General features: G+C 37.3%; 2 protein-coding genes across 5 annotated transcripts; both read left to right on the top strand.

The window, feature by feature from the left end:
- The first annotated feature begins 53 nt into the window (after positions 1 to 53).
- LOC140782076 (uncharacterized) lies at positions 54 to 3,907 on the top strand. 2 transcript variants are annotated; one of them, XM_073128438.1, is made up of 4 exons: positions 54 to 814; positions 2,385 to 2,454; positions 2,653 to 2,744; positions 3,538 to 3,907. In XM_073128438.1, the coding sequence occupies exons 1-3, from the start codon at positions 131 to 133 to the stop codon at positions 2,703 to 2,705; spliced, it is 807 nt and encodes a 268-aa protein (XP_072984539.1). In that variant the 5' UTR covers positions 54 to 130; the 3' UTR covers positions 2,706 to 2,744; positions 3,538 to 3,907. The 2 variants fall into 2 exon arrangements, with proteins under 2 accessions (XP_072984539.1, XP_072984538.1); XM_073128437.1 differs by having other exon boundaries at positions 60 to 814; positions 3,681 to 3,907.
- A 965-nt stretch (positions 3,908 to 4,872) lies between these two features.
- On the top strand, positions 4,873 to 9,234 carry LOC140781041 (solute carrier family 40 member 1-like). 3 transcript variants are annotated; one of them, XR_012107629.1, is made up of 10 exons: positions 4,914 to 5,173; positions 6,165 to 6,315; positions 6,398 to 6,594; positions 6,871 to 7,353; positions 7,568 to 7,739; positions 8,017 to 8,154; positions 8,359 to 8,469; positions 8,558 to 8,685; positions 8,774 to 8,907; positions 9,001 to 9,234. XR_012107629.1 is itself a non-coding variant. In XM_073126806.1 (9 exons), exons 1-9 carry the CDS (start codon positions 5,061 to 5,063, stop codon positions 8,808 to 8,810), a joined length of 1,530 nt encoding a protein of 509 aa, XP_072982907.1. In that variant the 5' UTR covers positions 4,873 to 5,060; the 3' UTR covers positions 8,811 to 9,176. The 3 variants fall into 3 exon arrangements, 2 of the variants coding, with proteins under 2 accessions (XP_072982907.1, XP_072982908.1); XM_073126806.1 differs by having other exon boundaries at positions 4,873 to 5,173; positions 8,774 to 9,176; XM_073126807.1 differs by lacking the exon at positions 8,774 to 8,907.
- The last annotated feature ends 735 nt before the right edge of the window (positions 9,235 to 9,969 follow it).

Below are 9,969 nucleotides of genomic sequence, written 5' to 3'. Positions count from 1 at the left end.
CTGGTCCAACGTTAACAACAAGTTCCACACTAACCAGAATAAGTGAACGAAGTTTGACAAAATCCAAACCCGCTATGACAACAACTCAACAAGGATAATCCTAACGCCAGAGCCAGAGCCAGAGCCAGAGATGTCCCTAGAAAAGTTAGGTAACCCTACCGACAGGTGGTCCTACTGTTCTATGGCTATCAAGATCCGAATCCAACACCAGCATCGAATAAGAAAGCCTAATCCAGTCGTCGTTCGAACCCAACTCCCGTGCTCCGCTCGTGACATAAGCTATTCTCACCGGTCGCCGTCTCCCTTCCACCCTCCAACTCCGCTCCCTTGGTCTCCACGGATTCCCAATTCCCCACTCACGATTCATCCTCCTCCTCAAAGACTCCATAAAAAATTATTTTCGCAAACCACCCTTATCTTTCCCGAATCGCATCCGGGTCCCTCCCCTCGCCGCGTCTACCTTTATATGGGCAAAAGGCTCCCTTCTGCGGCGAGCCTCGAGGACTACGCTCGTGCTGCGGCCGCAAAAATCCGTAGCAGGAAAGTTGCAAAGCCCAACCTTAGATCTCTGGATTCTACCAAAGAGACCTCCGCCGCCAACAACTCGAAGGGCGGTAACGTCTGGCTCGGTCGGGGAATGGATAACGGTGGAGGAAGGGAAGGGCGAGCGCCCTTGTCGGAGGTGGTGTCGGATTGCGTGCGGCGGTGGTTCCAAGATGCGCTCAAGGAGGCGAAGGCGGGGGACGCATCGATGCAAGTATTGGTCGGCCAGATGTACCATACTGGCTATGGAGTCGTGAAGAACGAGCAAAAGGTTAGACCTTTATAGTTGTTTCTTGTGTTTTAATCGGGTTCTGATGTCGGGTGTTGAGGGTTTTGGATTTTAAGGTTTTTGGAGATGTGGATTGGTTGTGTGACGGGTTTCTTGTTGGTTTTGGTTGTCAAGTTCTCATCTTCCTTGTGGTATGTGGTGTTAATTTTATAGTCTGGTCTACTGCAATAGGAAAGTGAACGTTTTGCAGTGTTCTTTTGCTGTGGTTTGACGCTAAGAGCCATTGGATACTAAGAAAGGAATTAGATGAAGATTGTTGTTTTCTAAACTTAGCACTAAATTGAGTTCTGTCTGTAGGTTTACGAAGATAAGTTGGCCCTTTCAGACATTTATTCAGATAAAACGTTAAATTTTGTTTTGGTTTTTCGTTTCTGATTCATAGGATTAGGGAACAGATACTAATCTCGGCAGAAGAAATCTTGACAGTAAGCTAATCATTTGTGAAGCATTGATTCATCTTCATCTGTCAATAGGACCTGGAAGAAGGTGATAACTAGGTAGCTGACTAGATTTCTTAGTTTCTTAGGAATATATGGATTACTTTTACGATATATTATATAACTGTAAATTTACTTACCTAAGTTGCTTAATATCTTGTTATTTCAGGAAACCAATACTCTCATAGTTGGCTAAGGTAGATTAGATCAAAAGCCAATCTATGGTACACAGGAAATCATTGATGGAATTCAGAAACTACTCTCTCATTTATGAAAATAGATGTTCGTAGCACCCATTCATATTACTTGCCAGTTGCCATGTTCCTCTAGATGTCTACAGTCCCTAGAGAAACTAAAATTGTCTGTAACAAATCTATTATTTTAGCTGATGTGATTTTACACTAAATATGATTGTAAAAAACATGTGGAAGATTGTCTAACCAAGGACCTTGAAATGCATAAAAGAAATTTCTTGGAATCGATCAAACACTATGCTGATAAAAAAAATTCAGATAGTTATTTTATTCAAGCACACCAACTTGATTTCGACCCTATCATACTATAGGTCACATTTGGAGAAAGATTGGGAGGTATCATCAGTGCCTTATTGGTGCTCTCCAAAATTTTCTTGTAGTTAATCAGTTTAAGGTGTTCAAAATTTTCTTGTAGTTAATTAGTTTAAGGTGCTCAAAATTATTTTATCAAACTGAATGAATTCTGGAACGAGAATGTATTATTAGGCTTAACATGTGATAGCTTGGTGAACAGTAATTCATAGTTGCACCAACAATGATGTTGTATGATTTGGTTGTCTACAAGTTTGAAATGATAATTTGTTGCCCTCCTATACATTAATGTCAATTTGGTTGACACACCCCTTCTATGGAACTTCCTTTTAATGTCAGCAAATTATAAGCTTATAACACATGTCAGGCTGTCGGCATGGCACAGTTGTCATGATTTCCTAGTGCCAACCATGCCAATGGACATGAAAATCCATGATCATGGGATTTCTCTTAAGCTAATTTCTTTGTTTTTATGGGATTTCTGGCAATCTGTTCTTTGCTGTATGCTATCTGCATGAGGAATTCAACTTGATATTATGGTTTTTCTAGGGAAGGGCATGGATAGAAAAAGCGTCAAGATATCGATCTGCAGTTTGGAAGGTTGGCGACAAACATCCTGGTTAGAAATTGTTGCTTTTATGGTGCTTCTTTTCCTTTCTCTTGTTAGATTGGTTTAATATGTTTAGGATAACTAAAAGAATAAAAGATGTGGCGCTGATTTTATTCATTCTTTCTAGGAGATGAACTTTTGTTTATTTCCACCATCTTCAAATTTTTGTTTAGTAACCATTGTCGATCTTGCCTGTATCTTGTTTAGGATATAATGCCAGTGACTCGGACTCTGATGAAGTGAAGGAAGACATCAAGTGATGACCAAGTATAGCTTGACTTTGCTACAAGAATGACTAAGTGAGTTCTAGTATCCATGATTGTTTCTACTTGGTTGGCTTTGATCAAATTGGATGCTTTGTAGTTGAATGATATGTTTGTTTTTTGTCCATGCTGCATATGCTGTGTTCTTGATTCACTCTACATATAGTTTGTAAAATCTTTTTATATTATCATTGTAATTCTGGTCACATAATTGCATGTATTGTGAGCAGCCATGTAGCAGATCATGTGCTTCTTTTTGTCAAGCTTTCATGGATATTGTTTTTCTGAGAAAAATGGGTCATTCCCGGTTGGATAGCAAAACGAAATTGAAAGGGAACAAAATGGAAAAAAAAAAAAACAATGAAGAAAGGATAAAGGGGACAATGATGAAGAGCATCTAGAGGAAGCAAAGAGCGAAAGTCTTTCCTGCATATGCTAATTACCTTGATGAGAACCTCATATAGGCATTACTCTGTTGTTGTATTTTCTTCTACTTATTCTTACCTGATGACAACTTACTGTAGACTATAATTTCTGCCATGTTGTGAGCTGGCTTGGAAAGAGCAACTTCTATAGCCCGGTATTCCTATATCAATCACTATTCTTGCTGTCAATGTTTTGACTTCGTAAAATTTGCATCTGCTTGGACTGTTCCAATGCCATTGTATCAAATATCCTTAAAGAATTAATCACTATCTCATCATTCTGCAATCAGAGTTGCGATCTACTAAAGGGCAATAGCTTGATATTGGCTCAAATGTAATCCATGAGATGGCTGACTAAGGGCCTAAATTCTTCTTTTCTTTTTTCCGGTATGTCGCTCCGCAAGCAAGGAGCGCCGCGAGTAGAGCAAGAGGACATAAGTTGAACCTAATATCACGAAGATCCCTTCTGCTTTTAATTCATTACAATACTATCCAATTATGATTTGAACTTTTCAGACAGCTAACTTTGGATTTATCTTGCGTGCAGTGCCTTCCCCAAGCATCTGCTAATGTGAATTAACGCCAATTTGGGAGCTGCCCTGCAATTTGAATCTTGTAAAACAGTGTGAATCTGTCAGCATGATTTGTTAGACTGATTAGGAACTCTTGTACAATGCCATAATCAAGCGTCTGCTTGCTTCCTCGCCCTTTTGACTTATATGGTGTTTTTTTTTCCTTTCATTAATAATGAATTTGGTTTCTCCTTGTCAGTTATATTCGCTGTTATGACATTTTTGATCAGTTGTTTGCTAACAATGATGGTTGCACAAATGAATTGCGTGAATGTTTATATGTAAGAGAACATAACTTTACTAATTATATTCACTTTCCTAAATTTTACTTGCAAAATAAGTTGCTTTCATTTGCCTGGATATTGTGGGAAAGAAATTCCCAGTTTGATTGCCATGAATGCTGCAACTACCACAATTATTGTGCTCTAGATCTGCAACCTGATGAGGGTTCCTCCTTGCAGGGGCATTTACTACTAAGTACTATGCTCTATGATGCCTGTGGCCTGTACCTTTTCATATTGGACTTTGAAGAATAATTTCAAGAGTTAACTTGGTAAACTTCACATCCTTAGCAAATAGCTCAAAGCGGTTAAATTTCAATGGATCTTAACTTGGATTCTCAAGTTTGTTGTCTTATTTCTCTAACATAGATGTAGTTATACATCGGATGTCAGAGACTCAGATGTACCGTTTTCGTATTTTTATCAATTTAATTGTATTTTATCTAATCTCTCCTCTTCCTATCCCAATGGCACCACAATTATTCATTTCGAAGCAACCCCTCGCAAGTCAAACCACTCCCTCCCATAAATTATTATAATAACAGTTCCTATCGTTGACCCAATTAACATGAGACAAAGTTTTTAGCATATAATATCACTTGATTTCTAGGTCCAAAGATCCAATCAGAGTTAATTACTACAAACTGATAATTTATGTGATCCAATACAAGGCTAAGGAGTGGTGAAAGGTATAAGATATCCATTTTAGAAAACATAAAGAAGAAAAAATCCATCTTTCTTTTGGCCCACAAACCGGCAAACGCATCATGTTATCTATAGAAAATTTTCTCTCTTGGGTCCCCTAACAACAATCTTTTAACAAATCTAGTTTGTATCCTGCATGGTTCATGCTTGTTATATATCCTTTAATTCCTTCGCACATCTAGTCTTCGTTTTCTCTCTTTTCTTTTCTTTTCCCTAATTGGGAATTTCGTGTAATATGGCATCAGTAAGTATCATCGTGATCAGATAACTAGGCGGCAGAGGAAGAAAACCAAGGAATCAATCTCTTTTTTCGGGTATTAAATCCAACGTTTTCTCAAAAGAAAGAAGAAAAAAGAAGAAGAGTGCGGCATGGAAGCAAGTTTAAGGCAACCTCTCGTTCCAGATTGTAGTAGTCATCCACTGAATCCATCACTCATCAAGCGCATGTACGTTGGACATTTCCTTGCAAGATGGGGTGCAAGGTAATCCTCTCTCTCATTCCTTTTTCGTTTTCGTTTTTGGTCATGCCAATCTCCTAACTATGAATTGAAGAACATGTGCAAAGTCATCTCTTATAATTCACAGACTCTCTGCTCTGTTCTTGATCTGAGGATTATGTGAAACAGAAGGTATTTATGTAGTAGAGGTGAAAATTTTTGATGTATCTATGTTTCAATGCTATAGATATGCCAATGTAAGATGGTGGCGATTATCAATTTCGTCCATATTAGAACAGAGAAGGTTGAGGAAACAACCAAGGAGGATGGGAACATAATCTCCTTATTTCTCTTTTGTTATAACTAGAAGTAATCGATTTTATTGCAACATAGAGTACTTTAAAGTTATTCTACCAAACATGACGTTTCTCAACGATTTAGTGGAATTTTTTTAAAGTTTTTCTACCAAACACGTCGTTTCTCAAGGATTTAGTGATATTCCAACTTAAGAATGAAAAAACAGCGAAGTCATGCTACCACATCTTACTCTTTTTCTTTCTCTTGGTTTTACAAAAACATGAATGTGTTTTTTGCTTCTGTGGATGCCAACAACTGCTTATTGCTGGCCTATAGAAAACTTTTGCTTCTAATTCCTTCACCACTGACAAACCTTTGCTACCAGCATGTAGTTGCCCATAGATTAATAAGGATGTATAATGAGGAATATTGTTTTGTTAAGTCAACTGATGACCTTACCATAATTTTTCTTACTTTTAACTGTTAAAGTATAATATAGCTTGTTTCTAAATTCTAATTGGTTGATCTTTTTAGTTAAGATTGTATTGGAGTCAATGCTAGCCCTGTTTGTAGTCTCAGGCCATGGTTCATCTCTCATCACCTGCCATATTGTCCGTTCATTTGCCATCCTCCTTTACGTACCATTTATCTTATTAAGCGTGCCTCTATATTTTTATCAGCGACTTTTTTGACCCTATTTCTAAATTCTAAAAGTGCAACTTAACTTTCTTTCTTGCAGAATGTGGGAGTTTTCAGTTGGACTATACATGATACATATTTGGCCGGAGTCATTACTCTTCACAGCTGTCTATGGTGTGGTTGAGTCTGCCTCTACAGTCTTATTTGGTCCTATAATTGGAACACTGGTAGATAGATTGACATATCTGCAGGTGATTAGCAGTTTGGACAGTTGTTGTCTGCATAAACTTCTTAACATTGGTATCGTCTTACATTGTATCCTTTGATTAGCAGGTTCTTCGTTTTTGGTTGTTGACTCAAAGTCTGTCATTTGTCATTGCTGGAGGCTCAGTGACTGCACTATTGTCCTATTATGGTCTGAAGTCTACTGCGATTCTGATTTTTATGATATTAGTTGTCATAACTAATATTTCTGGAGCAGTTGGTGTGCTGTCAACTCTTGCTGGTACAATATTAGTTGAAAGAGAATGGTATTATATGATACTTCCTTGTTTTGCACAATCCAGTCCCTTATCGTGAAGTTCTTGAGGATTTACCTAGCATTTTCCGGTGCTTATTGGAAGTCTCATTGATTGATTTATTTAGGAACAAGGCTACTGAAACAAGAATTTATGGCATAGATATGTCTCTCCAAAATTATAATTTTTGATAGTTTCTTAAGCTACATATGTATCCGTATAATTCTGCATATCTAATACATCTGCGATGCTTTTTTATGTCCATGATATTCACTTCTTTAATTGCAGGGTGGTTGTGATATCCTATGGACAACCCCCAGAAGTACTGACAAGAATGAATTCAGTCATTCGAGGGATCGATCTGTCCTGTAAACTATTAGCTCCTGTTTTCTCTGGATTCATTATCAGTTTCATATCGCTGAAAGCTTCAGCAATACTTTTGGTTCTCTGGAATATAATCTCTGTTTGGTTACAGTATTGGCTTATGACATCTGTGCTCAATGGTATACCTGCACTCAGTGAAAGCAACCAAAGGAGGAGCAGTAAAATCATTTCTACTGATTCACTAGAGAGTTCACCTATTTCTGAGGAGAGTGGGAGTTCTATTTATCTTGATCAAAGGAACCTCGAAACAGATGCACAAGATTGGAAGGTTGCAATGATAGAAAAGCTCTCCCTAGTTCCATGCTTTGATTCTTGGGTCGTCTATTTGAGGCAGGAAGTGGTGCTTCCAGGAATTGCTCTAGCTATCCTTTATTTTACTGTCCTAAGGTAATTAACTAATTACATAATTTCAGCTTTTGCTTTCAGAAATAGATTTAGCTTTCTTTTATTTTACTCCACTGATACATACATATCTCATTAGCTAAGTAAATGAATTGATACATATGCTCTTCAATTCAAATGGAACATTTTGAGGTCATATTCACCTCTATGTGTCATTAATAAAAGTCATTTAGAGACTTATCTCTCGTGACCATGACAGCTTTGGCACATTAATGACTGCAACCTTGGATTGGAAGGGCATACCCGCATATGTTATCAGTCTAGTGCGTGGAATCAGTGCTATTGTAGGAATAGCAGCAACAGTGCTCTACCCGATTGTGCATTCATGGATATCAACAGTACGGACTGGATTATGGTCTATCTGGGTGCAGGTATATATTCTGTCACCAAATTTTAACGTTACAGAATGGAACTTTCTTATGTATAAGCTGATACATTAGATTATTTTCTTTTTATGTTATACCCGAACATAGTATCATATTTCTGATGTCGTATTCATAGTTGCATCCTAATTCTGAGAAAACCAACTCAAAAATAAAAAAAGCTTAACACTTACAGTTGCTTATGGAGTGTCTAGTACCTCTTTACCATTTGTTGCAATCAATATGTTTTGGAAGAAACTATTGTTGATAATCTTCTCTTGACCAGTGGTCCTTCTTGCTAGTCTGTGTTGCTTCAATTTGGGTTACTAGTAGCATAACTTCAGCGTGGATGCTAATGGGTGGAGTTGCAGCATCACGTATTGGATTATGGATGTTTGATTTAGCTGTCATGCAACAAATGCAGGTATAGTATACCGTTGACTTATATGACAAGCAGTTCTTTATATCTGAAAACACTTTAATTCTGAAAAGGTCATCATAGCATCTTCTTTCTTTTCAATTTATGAGGCAGGAACCTAAATTTGAAAACAGCAACGAGTCAAAACTTTTGTGTTTGGAATCTGATGGGTAATATTTTCTCACTCTGCAATTTTTGCACCTTCTCCAGGATCATATTCCAGAAACTGATCGTTGCATTGTTGGCGGGGTTCAAAACTCGCTTCAATCTATGTTTGACTTGCTGACTTACATCATGGGTATAATCATTTCAGATCCAAAGGTATGTGGTAAGAAATGCTTCTTTTCTTTGGTTTGGTCCATGACTAATAAAATGACCAGTGTTTCTCTTACTATTTTCTTCTTAACAGGATTTTGATCAATTGGTTATCTTGTCATTTTTCTTGGTAACATCAGCTGCTCTGATTTATACTTTCCATGTATATCGAGTCAGGAAGCACCTTTTCCATTTTGACAAACTCCTCGCGAAGTTACATTGGTGAGTAAAATTTATTTAAATCAGTCATATTCTGCACCTCTTATCGTTGTTCATTGTCTTTAACTAGTTAGAGCTCATGATGTTCCAGGCGTGTCAGTCAATTTGAACCTTCTTCATACAGATAAAGAAATGCTGATGCTTCTTATGTATCTAGAAGATTATCTACTTGGTTTATATATTTTGGTTATCTCTGGTTGTTTTTTGGGTGGTGTTGCATTAGTTGTGAGTTGATACTTTCCTCACTGGTTATGTTTTTGTTGCTATATATTGTGGATCTATTTCAGATAAATTCACTTTCTTCTGTCTTACGAACAGAGTGATGAGAGCTGAAGTGTTCTAAGAGTCTACCAATATTCAGATACCTGAAGTTCTTCGCTCCAGAAACTATCGAGACATGACCAATTGCTTGCGTCAATTTTGTAAAGAATTCTGTAAAGTAAGTCATTGCTAGGAAAAAAAAGACGATTACTTATCGAATTGTGGCAAAATCATATACGTGTCCACTTTTTTATAGAAATAGAAGTTCCGCGTGAGGTATCGAGTCGGTCATTTTCTATCTTGTTTCTTTGTCAATAATAGATGCAAGGGCATGAAAAATATTGGCCACGGTCGGTAATGGTTGGTAGACAGTGATAATGAACGATGGAGGAGAGGAGAAAATTTTGATCACATTTATGATTGTCAATTACCTCAGCTGCCTTGTTGCGAGGCTAAATTATATGGCTTAGGAGACAAGCATGATGTCTATATCTTCGCTCCATTAGATTTACATACAAGCAAGCAAATTAGTATCCCAATTGCTTTTTCAAATAAGGGGTGTTTTTATCTGTGAATAAACTCCTTCCAAAGTGCCAAAACAGGGATAAAAGAGCTCAGATAGTAAAGATGGCAAGCAATTATATTTGCTTTACGTAAAGAAATGCCCAACTAAATGAGTAAAATATTATCTTTTTTCAGGTAATTTAGTTTGTAGAACTACAGTTAGAAGCTTTCATATCAAAAGGTTGTGGACAAGAAACAACGAGAGATTGCGAATAAAAGCACGGACAACTCTACACCTCACAAGAAGAAGATTGAATCTATCACGGGTTCTATGATAGCCTTATCTTCTTAGCAAATAAGCCAAATGCATAGTTGCATCAACACCTTACTACAGTCCGTTTTCACATCAAAACACACAGTTAAATAAGCATAAAGGTTGGCATCTTTTGCTTGGATATAATTCCTCGCTGTCGAGTTTTGATCTGGATTTTAGCCTAACTTATCCCTTTCTAATAACTTGTA

Source organism: Typha latifolia, chromosome 2 (genome assembly GCF_019914945.1).
Source record: "Typha latifolia isolate L0001 chromosome 2, TyphaL0001v2, whole genome shotgun sequence".
NCBI classification, from domain to species: domain Eukaryota; kingdom Viridiplantae; phylum Streptophyta; class Magnoliopsida; order Poales; family Typhaceae; genus Typha; species Typha latifolia.
Note: the sequence above shows the minus strand (reverse complement) of the source record. Positions and strands in the feature narration are given on the sequence as shown.

Coding starts and splice junctions, on each gene's coding strand:
- LOC140782076 (XM_073128438.1), top strand. CDS start 131: ATGTCCCTAGAAAAGTTAGGTAACCCTACCGACAGGTGGTCCTACTGT. Junction 815..2,384: donor TCGTGAAGAACGAGCAAAAG/GTTAGACCTTTA, acceptor TGGTTTTTCTAG/GGAAGGGCATGGATAGAAAA. Junction 2,455..2,652: donor GGTTGGCGACAAACATCCTG/GTTAGAAATTGT, acceptor TATCTTGTTTAG/GATATAATGCCAGTGACTCG.
- LOC140781041 (XM_073126806.1), top strand. CDS start 5,061: ATGGAAGCAAGTTTAAGGCAACCTCTCGTTCCAGATTGTAGTAGTCAT. Junction 6,595..6,870: donor ATATTAGTTGAAAGAGAATG/GTATTATATGAT, acceptor CTTTAATTGCAG/GGTGGTTGTGATATCCTATG. Junction 7,740..8,016: donor TATGGTCTATCTGGGTGCAG/GTATATATTCTG, acceptor TCTCTTGACCAG/TGGTCCTTCTTGCTAGTCTG.